The sequence below is a fragment of the Eubalaena glacialis genome, chromosome 4 (assembly GCF_028564815.1).
Source record: "Eubalaena glacialis isolate mEubGla1 chromosome 4, mEubGla1.1.hap2.+ XY, whole genome shotgun sequence".
Taxonomy (NCBI): domain Eukaryota; kingdom Metazoa; phylum Chordata; class Mammalia; order Artiodactyla; family Balaenidae; genus Eubalaena; species Eubalaena glacialis.
The window spans coordinates 30,883,848-30,905,603 of NC_083719.1; the positions used below are offsets into that span (position 1 = coordinate 30,883,848).

The 21,756-nt window shown below is 35.5% G+C and overlaps 1 protein-coding gene across 2 annotated transcripts in view; it reads left to right on the forward strand.

The window, feature by feature from the left end:
* Positions 1–21,756, forward strand: part of WDR70 (WD repeat domain 70) — a 316,512-nt gene that overhangs the window by 20,632 nt on the left and 274,124 nt on the right. For both annotated transcript variants that reach the window (XM_061187724.1, XM_061187725.1), the window contains exon 5: positions 2,312–2,510. In XM_061187724.1, the coding sequence (XP_061043707.1) occupies positions 2,312–2,510 (199 nt within the window). The remainder of the gene's footprint in view (positions 1–2,311; positions 2,511–21,756) is intronic.

Consider the following 21,756-nt stretch of genomic DNA (forward strand, 5'->3'; position numbering starts at 1 on the left):
TTTTATTGGCTTAAAGAAATATTATATGGGTGTAAGTTATCATTCAGAAATCAAGTACTGAGAAGAAATACATCATTTATCCTATGAAAAATAGCTGTAGGATGGTAGAGAAATACTGATATACTTCAGATTTATAAGGTAGGAATCATTTAGACATTTGCACTTCCTTTTAAGAAAGTAGTACCAGAAACAATGAATTTTGCCTATGAATTTAATGAAATTGTACAGCCATACATCTTATTTAATGCTTAGCTAAAATCTCACTTAAAAAGTTAGCTGGAAAAAAAAGTCAGCTGAGGAAAACGTTAAGATTGACTCAACTGTTTTCTCATCGAGTATATATTGTTTCTCAGGCTCTGGTTCATATTTGGGTACCACATTGAATCAAGGCATATTTTAAACATGGAATGTATTCTGTTTTCAGTCAGGGACATTTTTGGACATAATTTCATGGACTTTTTTTTTCAGGATATTGAAAATATGTTAAAAATGGTTCATTTTTTTTGGCTTGTGCACATTAGCAGCAAAAAGCCAGAAGCAGAATTAGACGCTGATACAGTCTGTCAAGTTTCATGTGGGTATTAGGCCTGCATAATCAGCAATGAAATCTGTATGGATCTGTTTTGTTCTCAGTTCAGTGATTATTTTTGAACTAGTTAACTGGGTTAAAGCATGGGTGCTAAGGATTAACATTTCAGTTTAGAGCTCTCTGTGGCCTTAATTTTGCATTAAGGAAGTCTGTGACTTGTAACCAGTACAGTCAGAAATTTGTGATCTGATCACAAGAGAGAAAATTTGGGAGCATGAATACTTTAATACAAATTTATTCAGTCATTCAAGTATTTATTGAACATCTGCTGTGGGTTAGGCACTGCTTTAGAAATTGGGGATACAGCATTTAGCAAGTCAGATGAGATCTCAGCTGATATTGCTGTGGGGACATTTGAGGGGATGGATAACAAATTACAAACAACTAAATAACTAATCAAACAATATAATTTAGCAATGTACATAATAAAGATCATCAAAGTAAGGTAATTAAGGTAATGGTGACTGATGGGGGTGTGTTTGAAAGTTTAGAAAGGGGTGTGTGTCTGAAGGCCTCTTTGAGGAGGTGACATTTGAGGAGACCTGAATGATGAGAAAGAGGCCATGTAACAAGTGTTTTAGCAGAGGGAACTGCAAGTGCAAAGACCCTCAGGCCGAACCAAGCTTCAAGTGTTCAGTTATGAAGAAGTCCTGTGGGGCTGGAGCACCTTGAGCTTAACTGTTGATAAAAAGAGAAATTCTCTTTATGGAGGTTTGCTAGCTCCTGTCTTTGTATAAGGATAACATGTATGTGAGTATGTATTCCTTTTAATATTGAACCTAGATGAAAATAAAAAGAAAAATCCCATTTTTTTTTCTTCAGTAGATATTGACTGCCTATGTCAGGCATCATTTAGGTGCTAGAGCCACAGCAATGAACACAACAGACAAATTTCTGCTTTCATTGAGCTTATATTCTAGAGATACTTCATTAGAAGGCAGTGACACTTTGAATCCTAGAAAATATTTGATAGATTAATTGATATAATTAGGAATGCAGTTCTCAACCTTTTGGGATGGGGTGGGAGGTAGAGGGATGGTGATGGTGGTGGCTTCGGAATGTATAGAGGTGCTTGTTAAAGACTTTAATGAGAGTGTGTAATAGTCCTCAGGTGTGTTGGGTAGAAAAACAGTTGAGAATCAATATACTCCCTAGGGTAAGGTATCTTTACAATCCAGGAAAGCTATCAATATGTTTAACATTTTAGCAACTTAGCAAACTTGGATTAGCACTGAGAAATAATTTGTATTTCAGAAAATATATTGAAACATTTTGAGAGTAATATTAACTTTCTTACATGACTGACTTTACTTGCTCCTATGGCAAAAAGTGATCGTATTCACATATAGTGAATAGAAGCATTGGTTATCTCAGTAGTTTTCTTTCTTATGGTGTAGTATCTAGTAGTTTTTCTTCCACATTCCAGTTGTTCTCCTGGCTCTTTATGAATGAGGATTATCTAATGGGCCTCTAACATGTAATTGCTCTGAGCTTTTGTCTCTGACTTTATATTTAGGTAAGATAGATTAAAGAAGTTTTTTACTTTCTTTAGGTGAAATAATATTTGAGTCACACATTCAATATTTGAATTACAAATTTAAAAACATTTAAAAAACTCAGTTGTTAAAAGGAGAGTCAGGGTTTCCTGAGAAATCAGTATTATCTCCAGAGTACGTTCTTTGTTTCAGCAAAGGCAGTGAGTTTCTGTTTCTGTATTTTCAGGGATACAAGCAGCAGTGAAAGTGAAGAGAGTTCTGAATCTTCTGATGATGAGTTAATTGGCCCCCCTTTACCCCTTAAAATGGCAGAAGAACCAGTTAATCATATGGAGGAAGATATCCTCGGTCCTTTACCTCCACCTCTTGGTGAAGATGTGGAAGAAGATGATGATGATGATGATGATGATTCAGAAGAGGAGGAAGTAAGTATTTCAGTAGTAATTTAAGAATTCAGTGGAGTAGTGTCTTTTAGAGTAGTGTAGAGATCAGTTCCCTGCTAGACAGTTATTCATGAATGAGATCAAATTAAAAAAAAAAATCTGAGTTTACTACTGACAGCCCCTTGTTGAAAGAACTCTAAAGAATGTATTTCAGGAATAAGGAAGTAGAACTCAAAAATAAATGGACAGTAGGAAGCAATGTGTTAAAAAGTTAATAAACATTTTGTTAAGTTTATGTAGCACTGAGTGTAATGTTGATGATGAATAAATCTGGGAAGATTTAAAAATAAAGTGGATCTAATATTATTTTGAACAATAATGTGGAAGATAGGAGAGTGGAATCAGTTCAATCATTTTGAAGTCATATTATTTGGGCGGAGGCTAGAGATGTTAGTTAATTTTAGATTAGCTTAAGTCAAGTTGCAAGTTACAATTTTAAGAGTAAATGCCCAAAAAATAGAAATTGTGTAACCTCCAAAATAGTAAAAGGAAAAACATATAAAGAAAACCATTGATGTATTTTGTATTTTTGATACCTAGAATGGATCATTTTTTAATACCACCTTTCTCTATGTGACAGATTATTTTCAGTAATAATTATGAGTTGAAACAAATAATAATGGTCAGAAGAGAAACTGACAGCCTTTGCAGATCTGTCAGTGACTTCATCAAAATGGGCATTCTTTGCTTATTTGTGTTTACTACAGAGTATACCAAAGTTGTCATTCTATGTCTATTCATAGTTTATTAAAGAAAGCTTTTCATGCACACATGTGTATTTGTGTGTATGTAAAATTAGGAAAAGAGGAACATGAGGATAAATCAGGTAGTTTCATTAAAAATTTTGTTTTACAATAAACTCCTGAAACTGCAGTGTTGACCATATCATTTTTCTTTTGATGTCAGTCCTAGTGGCTTTTAAAAATCTCTGGTCTTAAAACACTTTCACTAAAATCTCTTCTTCCAGAAAATGCATCATTTTCTAATGTATTTGGTAAAAACTTCTAAAGTTTCTTCTGTAAAAATCAGAGAAAATGGCTAAATAATGGCATATGTTGTCATTAAATGATCCACTGCTTTAGAATGTTTTTGATGAAAACAGTTGAGGTGTTTAAACATTCCCATTTTGAATTCTTCTGCCGACCTAGTCTACCATCTTTTGTCTTTTCCTCCTGGCATTGAAAGTATAGCAGAATGGAAGACTCTTTTTGTTTCTTTGACTTTATAATCATTGTTTATTTTGAACTTACTGTTTAAATGCAAGAACATGAAGTACACAGGGATTGGAGATATGAAACCACCCTTGAAGTAAGCTTGAATGATTCTGAACCATTAAAAATATTATCTGAACATGTGTGTAGCTGAGTATATTTGTGCATGTATGTGGTGCAGATAGTATAACTGGGAGTGTGCCAAAGTAACTTCGTGTAGAATGCAATGTTTATTAAAAGATAAGGAATAAAAATATGTTAATTTGAAGCTTACATATGTGTTATCAAAACTCAGCACTAATCATAGCAAAAAACAAAAAAACAAATTTCTAAACTGACAAGTTTAGAATTGCCAGCACCTGGTGATAATAAAAAGTAGTCTCATCTTTAGTTGATTTTATTTTTGTTTTTAAATTCTCTAAAGAAAGTGTACCCCTTTATTGGTCTGCAATACTACCACTGAAATGCTCTTGATATGCCATTGAAGAAAGCGCAATCATTCCAAAAAAAGACAGGAAAGGGGAAAAAAGAAGTAGATGAAAATCTTGGTAAATAGAGATCGCAAAATAAGATGGTAAGCATGAATACAAATACAGTTGACCCTTGAACAATGCAGGAATTAGGGGCACCGACTCTCTGAGCAGTCAAAAATCCAAGTATAATTTACAGTCAGCCCTCCATTTACACGGTTCCTCCACATCTGAGGCTCTACATCCTCAGATTCAACCAACTGTGGATCATGTAGTACTGTAGTATTTACTATTAAAAAAAAATCTGCTTATAAGTGGACCTCTGCAGTTCAAAGTCACATTGTTCAAAGGTCAGCTGTGTATCGTTATTCACAATAGATGTAAATGGACTAAACTTGCCACTTAAAAGACAAAAATTCTCAGATTGGATTAAAAAATTCAGGCATATTCTGCTTATGAATGATACATCTAAAATGTAATGACATAGAAAGGTTGAAAGAAAAAGGAATAAAAGACTACAGCAGGAAAATACTAACTGAAAGATAACTGATTAGTATTATAAAATTAATGTAAAGATAAAATGAGTGTCATTAGCTAATGGTAAAAGAAACAATTTATTCTCCAGGGAAATTTGATAGTTCTTAACTTGTGTGCATTTTAACACAATATAATCAAAGCAAAAATTGACAGAATTATAAGGAGAAATGGACAAACCTACAGTGATAATGGAAAATTGTTCAGAAACAATTCAGGAATTGTTAAGATGGCAATTAGTAAGAGTGTAGATTTTAGCAATACAAATGAACAAGTTTTATCTGTTGAACATATATAGAACCTTCATCCAACGTTTTCTTTTCAAGCATACATGGGTAATCAGAAACAACAGCAACCACACTTCTAGGCCACAATGTGTGATGGACAAGGAAAAGATGTGTTTAATTATTTTGGGTAGTTCACAGAGTAGGTAATATTTAGGTTGAACTATCATATGTGAGAATGACTTATGTTTGTTTGTTATGAATGTTTGTGTGCCCCCCAAATTCATATGTTGAAGTCCTAACCTTCAGTGTGACTGTATTTGGAGATGAGCCTCTTTGGAAATAATCAAGGTTAAGTTAGGTCATAAGGGTGGGTCCTGATCCAAATAGGATTAGCCTCCTTATAAGAAGAGAGATACCAGAGAGCTAGGTCTGCACATAACAGCAAGAAGCTGGCTGTTTGTAAGCCAGGAAGAAAGTCTGCAACAGAAACCAAATTTGCTGGCATTTGGTCATGGACTTCTAGCCTCCAAAACTGTGAGAAAATAAATTTTTAATCTTTAAGCCACCCAATCTGTGGTATTTTGTCTGAGCTGATGAATGCAGGTTTGCAATGCTGGCAGGGTACCGGGGAAGAGAGAATAGAAGTAAGAAGGGTGTTATGAGGAGAAAAAAAGTTGCTATAGTGAGGACCTAAATGTGTGCAAGTACATGATAGTGTGGTAAAATGTCATGTGATTAGTGCATGGCTGTTTTTTCTTACTAGGGGGAAGTGGAAAGATGAGGCTGATGAGATCAGATCCAGAGAAGAAATACAGTAATCCCCCCGTATCCAGGGGGATATGTTTCAAGACCCCAGTAGATGCCTGAAACTGTGGATGGTACCAACCCTTACATATACACTATGTTTTTCCTATACATATATACCTATGATAAAGTTTAATTTATAAATTAGGCACAGTAAGAGATTAACAATAGTAACTTATAATAGAACAATTATAACGATGTAGTAAAAGTTACTGGCATACTTTGGAGGTATTGCTGGTTGGGTTCTAGACCACCACAATGAAGCAAATGTTGAAATAAAGCAAGTCACATGAATTTTTTGGCTTCCCAGTGCATATAAAAGTTACGTTTACACTGTTCTATACTCTATTAAGTGTGCAATATAGCATTATCTCTAAAAGAAAACAATGTACATACCTTAATTTAACAATATGTTATTGCTAAAAAATGTTAACCATCATCTGAGCCTTCAGCGAGTTGTAATCATTTTGCTGGTGGAGGGTTTGAAATATTGTGAGATTTACCAGAACGTGACCCAGAGACATGAAGTGAGCAAATGCATTGGAAAAATTGTGCCAATAGACTTGCTCCAAGCAGGGTTGCCACAAACCTTCAATTTGTAAAAAGCGCAATAAAGAGCAGTAAAACAAGGTATGCCTGAATGTGAATGCCGTCTTTCCCTCTCTCTCAAAATATATTATTGGACAGGTATAATGCCTTTTCGATCTTAACTAAGCATTTATCATGCACTGTGGTCATAACTTTTGCAGTTTGAGGTGTGATAGCAAAACTAGCATGAATTTCTTTTTGCTTCTTCATGATTTCACAGATAGGAGATTTGTTCTTACTGTAGATCCTAGGGACCTCTGCATACCATTTTTTTCCTTTCCTTGTGAAGTTGAGAACTTTTCAACTTTTCACTTAAAGGAAGCACTTTATAGCTTCTTTGTGGCATTTTCAAATTGCCAGCATCACTCTTGCGCTTTGGGGCCGTTATTAAGTAAAATAAGAATTACTTGAACACAAACACTGTGATATCTTGACAGATGACTACTAAGTGACTGCTGGGCAGGATACACTATACAAAGGGATGCTTTACTTGTTGGGCAGGAAGGAGCAGGATAGCTTGAGATTCTGTCATGTTACTCAGAAAGGCACACAATTTAAAACTTATGAATTATTTGTTTCTGGAACTTTTTTTTTTTTTAACATCTTTATTGAAGTATAATTGCTTTACAATGGTGTGTTAGTTTCTGCTTTATAACAAAGTGAATCAGTTATACATATACATATGTTCCCATATGTCTTCCCTCTTGCATCTCCCTCCCTCCCACCCTCCCTATCCCACCCCTCTAGGTGGTCACAAAGCACCGAGCTGATCTCCCTATGCTATGCGGCTGCTTCCCACTAGCTATCTATTTTACATTTGGTAGTGTATATATGTCCTCTGGAACTTTTGATTTAATATTTTCATACCAAGGGTAACTGAAACTGCAGAAAGCAAAAACCAGGGATAAGAGGGGATGCCTGTACTTTGTGGAGGAGGTGGAATTTGAATGAGCCTTGTAGAGGGTAACATTTTGATGGGCGAGGTAAGTGGAGGCCACCTCCTATCTAGGAAGAGTGACTGGCCGGAACAAAGGCACAGTGTACAAGATTAGATTTGGGAAGATGGGAAAATCAACTTCTCTAGAATAGAGGGTTAATGAAGATTGGACCTTTGACTTGGAACTGATAAGTGAGTAAACCCAAAGTGCAGCTATGCAGAGAAGGAAAAACATGCGTGGGTGTGGGGCTCAGAAGTCCATTTGAAATCTTATCATGGCTGTAATTAAAGTGTATCAGGATGCTGAATAACAGCTTTCTGCTTTTTTATAAGATTATGTACTGGTTCTTTTTGGAAGTAAAACTTTAAGTCTTTTTATGGTGTGCCTTTCCTCTTGTAAACATAGTAAACAGAAAATGCTAATTAAATAACATGCAGGTCAAAACAAGTCTGTTGGTGATTTGTGCCAGTAACAGCTTCAGTTTTAAAGTATGCACTAATTGATAATGCAATACTTGTTAGCATTGTTAATGGATTAACTCTGAAACTTTAGACTGGAGAGAAAACAAGAGTGGGAGATTCCTTATTTCCTTTCCATTTCTCCTTCTATTTTTCTTTCCAACATATATCACAACCAGCATTTTCAAGACTAGGGCAGAGGTGATAGATGAAGCAGATAGCTTGGAAATTTGGAAACATTGTGAATGTGGCTTTGCAGTAGCCTTCCTAGATTCAGGTAAATTATGTTGGCCTTGAATGGAGGCCTTTGATTTTCAGACTTTGTGGTTTGATAGTAGATGAGTGGCAATGTCAGTCTGTTTTTTAAGTTCTGAGTGAGAACAAACTTTTCTACTTTATTATATTTGATAAGTGGGATATTGGCAGCCTTCTAGATCAAACAGTAGTAGAATTAGGGATCATAGGCAAAGGAAATCTGTTGATTACTATCTTGAATATGAATGTTATTGTGGAATCTAGACAAAGTAGCATGATTCATTTTATTTGCATTGCAGTGTTGGGCCTGTGTTTCAACACTGAGTTTCAAATGTTTCTGGCCTTTGAAAGAATTTTGTTTTTGTGTTTGGTTGGACTTAGGGCCTAGTAATTCTTTGCTTGTTGATTCAGAAACTTAATTTAGTTCCTTCAGGAAATCAGTTTGAGGTAATGCTAAGCAAAATTATAAGAGATTGTTTTATATATCAGAATGCTAGTTATATTTTTACAATTTGGGATATGTCAGAATTGTCCCGTCTACTTATTAAGGCTTAACCATTCTGTAGGTGCCCTTGGTTTCCTTTCCTCTTTTCGCTCATACTTGGATTCATCACCATCAACCTTTTGTATTTTTTGTTTCCTTTTGTTTTAGCCTTTTTCTTTCTACTTGCTCTTGGCTCTAAGCTTGCAAACATACTGAAATCTTCTTTTAAGTCAGTTTCCCCTCCAACCTACTGTCCAATTTCCTCTTTTTCTTTATCAGCTAATGTCTCGAAAGCAGTATTTATATTTGCCACCTCTGTTTCGTCACTACACAGTTTCTCCTTAAATCTTTGTTGTCAGTTTCTGCTCTTACCATTTCATAGAGATCCCCAGTGACAAAATCCAAATATCCAAAGGCCCTTTCTCAGTTCTCATTTTGTACCTACCTCTGCATTATTGGACAATGTTGACTTCTTCTTCCTTGAAACTCTTCCCTTGCCATTTCTCTATACTGTTGGCTTGCTGCCTATCTCTTTGACTGTTTTTTCAGCAGATATTTATTGAGCACATCTTATGAGTCAGGTACTTGGCAGGTGCTAGGGATACAGCAGAAAATAATGCAGACAAACCCCTGCTCTGGTGCTGCTTACATTTCCGCTAGAGGCTCTTTTACTACTTCATATTTCCTTACATTTCTCCAACCATAAGCATTCCCTGAGGGTATGGTCTTGTGTACCTTAACATTTCATATTTGGTCTGGGTGGAGTTTCTTACATCTTCCTGTACTCATGACTCCTATTCACTCAGAGCAACTGGAGGCATTACCTCATTTCATTTGAACTTCAGATTCAGCTTTCTAACCACTCATGAAACATGTCCATATTTAAGCTCCCACAATATTCTAAATTCAGCATTTAAGATCAAACTCAGGCATTTGCTTTCCCACTTGAACTTTTGCTGTGGTCACTTAGCTTATCTCTTTGCCTCCAGGATCTTCAGTCCCTTTTCCTCACTGCTGCAAGATTAAACTATTGATAACACAAGTCATATTGCAAGTAATGGTACTCATTCCCTAGATGAGGGAAAATAAACTACCACAGCAAGTGGGCTTGACTCATGGGGATTCCTGAATACAATCTGATTTTTTTTGTTGCTCAGAAACTTGCAAAGCACTGTGACTTTTTAGAGAGACATTCTACTTGGTAGGAAAGCAGCCACATTTACATACTTGAGTGGCTAAATATTTCAGCAAGTATTATTGAAATTAATGGAAAAATATTTTTAATAACCCAGTGATTCTTAATCTGAACATAAGAATCATCTTTGGTACAATTAAAAAACATGTATTTGTAGGTTCTGTAATCCAGAGATCAATTAAGTAGGACTAGGGTGAACCTGCCTCAACTCCTGCAATCTTGTGTTGTAACAAAAGGCTTCATAGGTTATTCTGATGCACCTCTTCCCAAACCACTTGTGACTGCTCACTTAAATAGTCACAGTTGGGGTCATAGGTTAACTCAGTTAGGGTACCTTCATAGTTTATGATCTGTATCATGCCTCATGGATGCTTGAGGACATGGGCTATTGCTTACAAAATAATGTTTCCTAAAAACAAGGATATGGTATTGCTGACCTGTTTCTCTGGGCTAATGAAGCCACTTTGAAGTTTTCATATAAAACATATAAGAATATTCTTTCTCCCAGATAGCTTAGAAGTAATACTTATTTTGATTTTTATTTTTTGAAAAATGTTTCTTTTATGATATGTGAAGGTTGATGTCTCTGAAAAGCATTAGTGTTTAATTGCTTCTGAAGATGACATGGGAGAGATGGTAAGTTCCTGGCCTTTTGAATCTCTCTCATTTTTATGTCTTTTTATGCCTATCTTGAATTATACCTATTAAATTATAATTGTCAAATTTTGTGAAGGGCTATGAAGAGGTAGGTATTCTAGGAATTGAGCCAATAGCTGTGTCAGTTATTGAGACTATATTACTAGATATCAGGAGCCTTAAAAATGTTCATTTCCTTTAAACTTAGTAATATCACTTCTTGGATTCTAGCCTAAGGAAATTTGGAAAAAACTTTATGCACATAGATGTTTATCACAGTACTGCATATAGTAGTGGTTTTCAGAATGTGTTCCGTGGAATGCTATTGGGGGGCAGTTGTGGTAGGGTTGGGTCCCTCCCCTACACTCAACAAGGTCAGCCCTCTTTTATGTTAGGCTTGCTCAGAGCTTTCTCTTGACAGTTTCAATGTCTAAAAAAGTTTGAAAATAACTGACATATTTAAAATATTAAAATAATCAGAAATAATGTAAAGAAATATCTAATAATGGGAGAAGGACCAGTAAATTGTTGTGTAGTCATATAAAAGCATTATGTAGTCATTAGACATGTTTAATAAGAGTTTTCAATAGCAATAGGAAAGGGCATAAAACTGTATAGACAGTATGATTTCAAAACTTTAAATATTGCGTCTGTATGGAAAAAAGCCCTCCCATTGCTTACTTCTGAATTATGGGAGTGAGGATAATGCTTATTTATGCCCTATACTTTTCTGTTCTTTTCCAGTTTCCACATTGATCATAAACTGTGCCTGTCATTAGAAACAAATGATGGGAGTACAAACAGCAGTCCTCTGTTATAAGGCAGTTATGATCTTAATTCAAAAATCTAGGACAGACATAAAAAAAAACCCAAACAGAACAGTATTGAATATAAAATGTCTTAAGTATTGGTGAGTACACTTACTTTTTGTGTGTTTTACCTTGTTCCAAAAAAGATTTAATGAAGTGAAATGCTATAAGAAAGCATAAGTTAGGAAGAATGGATGAAAAAAAGGAAAACCAAGGTACATAAATAAAGTTAATATAAAACACACAGGAAACAAAGTTATATATTTGCTATGGGTAAGCCACAAAACCTCGTCACCGTTATTGATTCCTTTCTTTCCTTCCTACCCTATATCCAATCTCTAATTCATTAACTAGTCTTACTAGCTCTGTCTTCAAAATTTATACCACATCTCTCCATTTCTGTCTCCATTACTACCACCTTAGTCTAATCTGATATCACTTCAATATCAGTAGCCGTGTAAGTCATCTATCAGCTTCCGCTGTTGACTGGACCACTATGATGGTAATCCAGGCAATAAAAAGAGACAAAATACAGATATAGGGAGGCAATATAGAGTAGTGATTAAGGAAATGGACTTGGAAGACAGATGGAGCTCTTTCACTTTCAAGCTGTGTGACTTTGGGCATTACCTAACCTCTCTGTGTCTTTCTTTCCTCCTCTGTAAAATAGGGCTAATAAAACACCTAACTCGAGCTGTGTGGATGATTGAATAAGTGAATGAATATATATAGAACCCTTAGAACGGTGCCTGGTATTTATCATTATGATCATCTATTTTAATATATAACAAAAAGAGAATTAAAAAAATTAACATGATTCCTAATAAAAACATTTAAAAGTGAAACTAAAAGGGAACTTTAATATTGTATTAAATGATTCATTCATGCTTCATACCACCAGTCAGTGTTATACATAATTAAGGAGCACTAGAGGTATTCCCTTTAAAATCAGAAATAAAAGATGGTAACTGTCACATTATTATATTATTCTAGACATTTTTGCTAATTAAACAAACTGAAATAATCAAGAGTGTTAAAAGAAGTGAGAATATTGTTGTATTTGATATGACTGTACCAAACAACAAAAAGGGACTAATCAAAACAGATTAATAAGAGACTTCCCTGGCGGTCCAGTGGTTAAGACTTTACCTTCCAATGCAGCGGGCGCAGGTTTGATCCCTGGTTGGGGAGCTAAGATCCCACATGCCTTGCGGCCAAAAAACCGAAACGTAAAACAGAAGCAATATTCTAACAAATTCAATAAAGACTTAAAAAAAGAAAAACTATAAAAAAAAACAGGTTAATAGTGTGTAGTTTAAAGGGTTAAAATTGAAAAAGAGATACCTGTTTTGCAAAAGGAACAACAACAAAAATTAGAAGTAAGCTTAGTGAGAGATGCATCTGACTATAAATATAATATAAACACTATAAAGCTTTTCAGTACAAAAAAGAAGTAAGAACCACTAAATAATCAGTAAATATTAAATTTTTTCCCACAGAGGTTAAATAATTTGCCCAATTTATTCATTTACTCACTTATCTCACTATTCAGTGGTAGAGTTGCTGTTCAAACCCAGGCTGTCTGTGCTTTTAACATTACTGTGCTGCCTCCCATACTTGGAAGGCAGTGGCATTGAGCTTTGAGCCTTTGTTAGGTGGTGAACCTATATATCAGTTAGTACATTATTGATTTGGCTGCTGGTGACAGAAAATAACAGTGACTTAAACAGATAGAAGTCTTTTTTTTTTCCTGTCTTACATAAATGAAATAAAGCATTAAATAGACCAGGGCTAGTTTGCAGGTCCAGCATATCACAGATCTAAGCTGCTTCTGTCTTTTTGTTCTTCCATCATCAATGGGTGGGCTTCAACATGGACGCTCTAGCTGTAGCCATTATTTTTGCAGTTTTGTCAGCAGGAAGGCAGAAGGGATAAAGAAGGCTACTCATTTTGAACTTTATATCTTTCTGTCACATGAGAAATACAATATTTACTTTAGGGATCCAGGATTCTAGCTAAAATTCAATGCTTCCATTACAAAGGATGGATGATGGGGGCAGCCAACTAGCAACTATGTAGTGTGTATGAATTTATACTCAGTGCTTGGTACTTTCACTTATAGTAATGGCAAATTATTTATTTACTTTTAAAATCTTTTTAGGCATATTGAATAGTCCTTTAATATTGTATCGATATGACATACATATGTATACTCTATTTATTTGATTTCATTTTGCACATTGCGAACATATTAGCTGCCTTTCTCCGAAGTCTCAAAAGACATAGTTTATGTTTACTAATGCAATCTTTAAACTCCTAGGATTTGGTTACTATATTAGCATGTATGAATTTCATTTGAATTCCTGTCTGTTTCATCTTGCTATTTAGTTATTCTACTGTATTTATTTCTTCTGGAATGAGGTGCAATCTTTATGGTTCATTTTGTTAAGGAGAGATTCCATAAAACTAGTCTTGGCTAAGATTTTAGTCAAGTTCGACTATATATGTCAAGTTCGTTTTTATAGAGGATCTTTGAAACGTTCATAAAGAAATGGAGGCATAGGAACGGATTTTTGTTTTTAACTTTACAAAAGCATTCCCAGTAAGAGATCTTAACAAAGAAAGTACATTTTAAATGCTTTTCCTTTAGGAGAATGTGCTTCTTCAGTGAAGCAAGTTAAAACTGTAAACAAAATAAGCAATTTTCCCTCAATTGAATTTATGATTGTCATTATTTTTAAAAAGAGTTTTACCTCCTCCCCGCTTTCTTTTATTATTTCCCACAAGTGACATATAATTCATCGCTCATTTAGCACTGGCTCTATCAGTAATTCAAGATTTTTTTTAAGGACATGTCTAATCTCTCATTAGAATAGGATAATATAGAGAAGGCCTGATTTGTAAATGTATTAGACCTCACCAATTCCTCTTTGCCCATTAATTCTCTCTGACAAAAGAGTCTGTTAGTTTTGAGTGGACACTGATCCAAACTGTAATGCTTCCTTCCCATTCCTCCAGTTTCTGCTTGTTAAAATTCTGTCTAGCCTTTGGAGACCATTTCAAACGTGATTTCCTTCAAAGAGCCTCTCCAGATGCCAGCTGCACGTGCTACTTCCCAGGCCTGTTTTCTCCCTTGTATAACAAACTTAAGCTATTTTTCTTGTGAAATCATTACTTGTATTCTTGTGTTAACTACTGTGCCTCTCCTTTGCAATCCTTTGTGATGACCTTAGGTACAGGGATTTGTATATAAATAGTACAGTAGTTTTTAAAAACTTGCAACCTCTGGTGTAGTGCCTTTAATGTAGTACATAGAGTAAATATTTGTCAGTTGGAATTGAATGTGTTTGGTTTTTATAATTGAAAACCTCATTTTATGACATTTGAGAGTGTTTTCTATTTTTGACATATAAATCCCTAGTTTTTACACGGAAAATGGAAGTTGGGATAGAGGACTGAACAGAAAAAATGTGAGCATGAAAATGCAAAAAGACACCTGCTTTGTAAGAGCCATTATATATGCCTTGTCCTAAGCTTAAAATTTAGTTACATAATAGTTGAATAATTGTAAGAACTGCCCCACAGTTGAATGAGATTAGTTAATTTAATCATATAGACTATAATTGCTTATGAACCTACCTTTTAAATGAGGCAAAAAAAAAATTGTAGTTTTCTCTTCTTAAAACAGTCCCACAAAGCTTAAAATGTGATTGTTTTGATTGAGGTATAATTATATATAGTAATGTCCACAGATCTTAAGGTTTCAGTTTGAACAATTTTGACAGTTTTGTATACACCAGGTGTAGCCACCATCCTAAACAAGATATAGGACATTCCTGTCACCCAAATAGTTCTTTGTGCCCTCTTCTAGTCACAAACTTTTAAAAAATGAGCTCTTGATAGCACTAGAATTGGAAGGAAAATTACCAGAGAGCAATACTGATTGTTTTACGTTAAGAACTATGTGGATAGCTCCTGGTTGTGGTTAATTTTTTTAATATGCATTTTACTTTAGTTGCTGGTTAGTAGTTGTTTTAGTGTTGCTGCTGAAGTCACTGGATTGGAAGTGTTAATGTTGTTTGTTATAATTTTTTTTGATGACAAGCTTGCTTTTCACTCATTTTTCCTTTGTTCCATTTTACTCATCTACAGTGGTAATAAAATTGTTCTTTCAAATAGAATGCAAATGAAAATGGTATGCAAACCATAATTGAACTTTGCCAAACTATACCAACTGTTAAGTAATTAGAAGTATTTAGTGAGTATTTGAATTTATATTATTATTTTGCTTTGAACTGAATAAGTGAACAAAAATTCAAGAGGATAGAGTCAGGAAAGAGGTGAAAAATGCTTTTTAAACCATATCTATTATATGTACATAATTCTGATTTTTATTTTAAAGGTAAAGAAGGTTGTAACGTAATCAAATGGAAACTCTGGGATTATTGAGGATTTTCATTATCCTTGCTGTCCCATTTCCCGTTCCTACAGAGAATTGAAAGTTGCATTTTTATGACTGTAACTAAAGGCTAGATGTAGCAGTGACTTTTTAGTTGTGAGCACCTGTTTTCCATGAGCTTTCTCTGACTCCCTGGTTGGCACGTTCCTTGGTGGAGAGTCCAATTTGGGTCACCACTGTGCTTCCCTGACTTCTGGGCTGAGGCTTCTCATCCCTTGGCCTTGGTCATTGCCAACCACCTGTATCAGTCAGTCTCTTTCCCTCATGCATAGGCAAAGGTTGAAGAATTAAAAGTGGACAAAAACTCTCTTTTATTCTCAGGAGTTGATCTATGTGAGGAATGAGATGATGCCTATAAACACTTAACATATGGACTGACACATACTGAGTACTCAAAATTACTGGATTTTAACGTTTTCGTCATCATTACCAATATTTGATTAATGACCAATTTTAATTTAATTGCAGCTGACTGGAGAAAAAAGTTTTTAAAAAACAATGTGAGGAAACTTAATGATTTTAACTTCAGAGGAAAATCAGTGTTCTTTAAAACAGAACAATTTAATTACACCTGCAAGATTCTGTCAGCAGAGGATGCTAGAAGCTCTATTCCAAAATCCAGTGAATGTGTTCATTACTATTTCCAAACTAATGTGGGAAGGTCTTCATTCTTTAAGATGGGCACCAGGGGGCAATAGAAGCATTTTAGCTTTTGGCGTGAATCCATTTTTTTCAAGTGTCTCCTTTCTACAGTGGAACGGAAAAAAGAATCTTATAAACAATGTGTTCTAAAAGTTGGAACAGGTGAGGTTTAGGTTGAGATTAATGTTGTAGTAATTACCTTTTTCTTTTGGAAGAATAATGTAGAAAAATTCTTTATTGTGATTTGAGAGTATTATGACAGTAATATAAAGTTTGTTTTTTTATCTTTAAGCTTTTAAAATCACTAACAGATTCCTGTATAGAATAAGGCTTAATGGCAGGAATTTTAAGGATAGCTTCTTTATAATTTAAGTCTGTAAGGTCAAAGAAGAAGGTTTATTTCTCTGATCACCAGAGTAATCCAAACTTTAAAAAACACATATCAGATCTTGTCACGCCCCTGCTTTCTTTGTTACTTTCCTGTCAGTAAACGCTGCAATTTCTTCCTATCACATTGTTAAGAAATCCTCGTTCCTTGCCTTGATCTCTAAGGCCCTGCAAGACTTGGCCTCTGCAGATCTCTCTGACTTGATCTCCTTCCACTCCTGTCTTGCTCACTTTTCTCTACCCGTGTTGACTTTTCTGCTTTTCTTTGAACAGCTATGCTTGTTCCCTCATAGAGCCTTTCTATTTTGTCTTTCTTCTACTCGAAATAACACTCAGAGCTTCACATGACTCCCTCATTTCATTAGGATTTTTGTTCAAGTGTTACCTCTCTGACTACCTTATATAAGTACTCCACCTCCATCCCACTGCTTTATGGTGCTCCATTATCTGACATTTTTGTTTATTGGTTTATTGTCTTTCTTCTCACAGTAATTGAAGTTTCCTGAGGGCAGTAACAGTGTCTCTTTTAGTGTTGTATCCCCAGTGGCTTGACCTGTACGTGGCACATAGTAGATACTCAAGGAATATTTGTTGAATGAATGGCCATCTTTGGCTCTGGTTATAGTTACTCTCTTTCCCCTGGACATTTCATGGAATCAAGGCCAACTTCTGATATAGTCACAGTTAACCTTTAGAAACTCAGGAGCAATATTCCACTCTTATACTTACAGGCTAGTCCTACCACAGTTCCCTTGTCAAAACTCTGCAGACCTTTTTAAGCTCCCATTTCTAGGTGGGCTTTTGTATCCTCTCAGGTGGCTTCTGAGAATGGTCCGTAGTATGGGTCCTTTCTGCCTCTAATCAAGGGTTTTTATTTTGTGCACCTGCAACGTGAATGACTGCTAGTATGGACCATTTTCTTTATTTTCAGTAATTAGTGTATAGTGGGGAATATGCAGACAGTATGCAGACAATACGAAGGACGGTTAAGTGCAATGAAGAAGGCAGTAGGGTACTTTTTATCTGACTGATTGTAGTCTCCTCAAATTACAAGTTGTTTCAACATTTAAGTATTCAGCATTAAATTCTGGTAAACTTCTATTAATATAATGGATATATAGTGAATTGCAAATCTTGCAGATGTAAAATTTCTTTAAGTCTATGGAAGTGATGTTAAGGATGTCCCTCACTCAAAGCCGTTTTCAAATGAGGATCTAGTTAAGTTAGACCAGTTCTTTTTTTTTTAAATTTATTTAATTAATTTATTCATTTTTGGCGCATTGGGTCATTGTTGCTGTGCGCCGGCTTTCTCTGTTTGTGGTGAGCGGGGGTTATTCTTCATTGCGGTGCATGGGCTTCTCGTTGTGGTGCCTTCTCTTGTTGCGGAGCATGGGCTCTAGGCACGCAGGCTTCAGTAGTTGTGGCACGCGGGTTCAGTAGTTGTGGGCTCGCAGGCTCTAGAGCGCAGGCTCAGTAGTTGTGGTGCACGTGCCTAGTTGCTCCGCAGCATGTGAGATCTTCCCGGACCAGGGTTTGAACCTGTGTCCCCTGCATTGGCAGGCGATTCTTAACCACTGCGCCACTAGGGAAGTCCCAGACCGGTTCTTAATTGAAAAAGAGAAAATTGACAAGGATGATAAATTATTTGAATATTATGGGATTAAGAGCCTTGGAGAAAATTCACGAAGGTTTTGAATTTTTTTTGCAAAAACAGCCCCCTTAATGATCCTGCCAAAGTTGATCCTGTATAGTCTGTGATGCCATTTAAAAAAAATTAATTAATTAGTTAATTAACGTTTGGCTGTGTTGGGTCTTCGTTGCTGTGCACGGGCTTTCTCTAGTTGCGGCGAGCCGGGGCTACTTGGTGTGATGCCATTTTATGTTGTCTAAATTTTAGTTGGAAAAATTGCTCCCTACTTCTTATAAAGTAATGCCTGATTCATTCTTTGTGGATTGTAAGATTTGGTGTATTCTGAGATTTGATGTAGTTACGACTTAATTTTTGTTAAAGATTAAACTATTTAAAAATTTAAATTTCATTTTAAGATATTTTAGTCAAACTTTTTAATGCCCCTTTTTAATGAAAATTTAGGTCTCCTTTTCAGTTGACTACTTATCTTGTAATCATGAAAAAAAGTTATTATGTTCTCCCTTGTATCCTTTATTATTTTTTACAGCCATATACTTATCTTCTGGATTCACAGAACCCTTGTTCATTTCTGCAAACAATCCCTTGGACATCTTCTTTCTCAGAACTTCTTTTCCCCTTTACCCAAGGATTTTTACTATCATCAGTACTTTATATGAAGTAATGAAATCCACTTCTTCTTTTATTCCCCCTGACTCTCTCTGCTTGTAACACCACAGTTTTTTTTCACACTTTGTATTTTTGATCTTACGTTCAGCGGGTTGCATTATTTACACTTCATAGTTCTATTAATACTGTTGTAATTGGCCCTGCCAAAGTCCTTCACTTGTTATTTATCTATGTGTAATCCTCCTCTTTTTATCTTTTGCTTTCATTTCTCTTTTTTTCCAGTTTCTTATGTCTTCCTACATATGCTTCACCTTTTGGCTCTGTTTCATGTATGTTTCATTTTACCTTAAATTTTTTTTTTTTTTACATCTTTATTGGAGTATAACTGCTTTACAGTGTTGTGTTAGTTTCTGCTGTATAACAAAGTGAATAAGCTATATGCATACATATATCCCCATATCCCCTCCCTCTTGTGTCTCCCTCCCACCCTCCTTATCACACCCCTCTAGGTGGTCGCAAAGCCCCGAGCTGATCTCCCTGTGCCATGCAGCTGCTTCCCACTAGCTATCTATTTTACATTTGGTAGTGTATATATGTCAGTGCTGCTCTCTCACTTCGTCCCAGCTTACCCTTCTCCTTCCCCGTGCCCTCAAGTCCATTCTCTATGTCTGTGTCTTTATTCCTGTCCTGCCCCTAGGTTCATCAGAACCATTTTTTTTTTAGATTCCATATACATGTGTTAGCCTATGGTATTTGTTTTTCTCTTTCTGACTTCACTCTGTGTGACAGACTGTAGGTCCATCCACCTCACTACAAATAACTCAATTTTGTTTCTTTTTATGGCTGAGTAATATTCCATTGTATATATGTGCCACATCTTCTTTATCCATTTACCTTAAAATTTAAAAAAGAAATTGCATGCAGTGTAATTAAATTCCCCCCCCCGCCATTTTTTACTCTCAGTTTATTACTTTAGAGTTTTACTTTGAGTTACTTTATTTATTGATCTCATTTTGTTTTCTTCTGTCTCCCAACTAGTAAGTATTCTTAAGAACAAATGTCATGTAGTTAATTTTTGCACTCCTCTAGATGTTAAAGAAGCTGTAAAAACAGACATCAGTTTTTCAGGTTAGTAGGTATAAACACAATATTTGAAAGTGAAACATCTCCGTTGATCTTTCACCTCTTCTATTTACATGGATAAAAGTGGAAAATTTGCATATGTCAATTTTGAAAAAGATTTCTTAGTGCTTTAATTCAAAAAAGTGCTTTTAAAGAATCTTTACAAAATCATTAATATTTACCGGTATTGATATGTCTTTTAGTAGAATTGTACTTTCCTGTTACCAAGATTATAAAGTTTGCATTTGAATACATTTTATATTTTTAAGTGCCAAATTGATAAAATAGCATATAAGTAAATATTAAAGCAGCACCAACAGAGCTTACTTAAAAAAAAAATTCTTCTATAGACCTTGATTCTTATTTGGAGGGACATTTTGTTCATACTGTTTGTGCCGAGTGCTGGAAGTGCAGCTAACTGTGAATTTGAAATAAGACCAAGACCACCAAGTTGATTCAGATAGCCTACCAGGCAGCTGTTGGATAGTAATTTTGCCATTTCTCTACTCGTCTGGGTTGGAATCAGGGAGTCTTTGTTCACCTCTGCATGCTGCAGAACCTTGAACACTACAAATGCTGTTTAAATTTTTTTTTTTTTTGATTAAATGAAGGAGTTAATGGCATAGTGTTGATTTTTACTCTCATAAAAAGTGTTGCTCGGGACTTCCCTGGTGGTCCAGTGGTTAAGACTCTGCACTTCCACTGCAAGGGGCACGGGTTCGATCCCTGGTCCAGGTAGTTCCAAATGCCACACAGTGTCGCCAAAAAAAAAAAAAAAAGTGATGCTCTAACAAACCAGGAATTCAGTGTTAAGCCACAGTTCAGTATCTGCAGTCCCCTTTTGTTTGATTTATGATAAAGAAATAAGCGTATGCTCAAATCTAGAGCCCAGCAATAGTGCTGACAGTAAGTGGATACTTCCTTTGTACAGCAAAGTTCTAAGCACTTAAAGTGAAATAACTCATTTAATCCTCCTACTTCTATTATCCTCTTTTGAAGATGAGGAAACTGATACTCAGAGGCACTAACTTCCCCAAAGCCACAGTAAATGGTGGAGCCAGGTTTCAAATCTAGGGAAATCTACTCCAGAATACACGTGTTTAACCAATATGCCTTCCTTTACCGCTGGTTGTGACCTATTCTCCTTCTCAAGGTCATCAGTTGTCTCTCCTACACTTGTCTCATGCCCCAACCATACAAGCTATTAGCAGTCTTTGAATATGACTACTCTTTAATGCATTCCCGCATGCTTTTCCTTCTGTGTGGACCCTGGTCAATACTTAGTACAACTCCATTCTCTTGGTAGTCTATGTAAGTAGTGCCCCTGTGGGTAACATTGTGACAGACCTGTCTCCATCAATGAAGAACCTTTTCATTTTGCAGGATCCAATTTTTCTCATTGTGGAAGGAGTGTATTTTCTCCTTTTAAAAGCGTTCACTGACAAAGGGAGAGTTGAATACCTCCTTCCTTATGCTACTTGTGTATTAGTTATATTCCTCTGTTATTTTAAAATTTTTATAACAGCTTTACTGAGATATAATTAATACCCTCAAATTCATAATTTTCAGATACGCAATTCAGTGGCTTTTAGTATAACCGTAGAGTTAGTTGTGCAACCATCACCGCTATCTAATTTTAAAACATTTTTATCCTTCCGAAAAGCAACCTTGTAGCCTTTTACTTTCATTCCCTATTCTCCCTCTGCTAGCCTTCCTCCAACTCTTGGCAACCACTAATCTACTTTCTGTCTG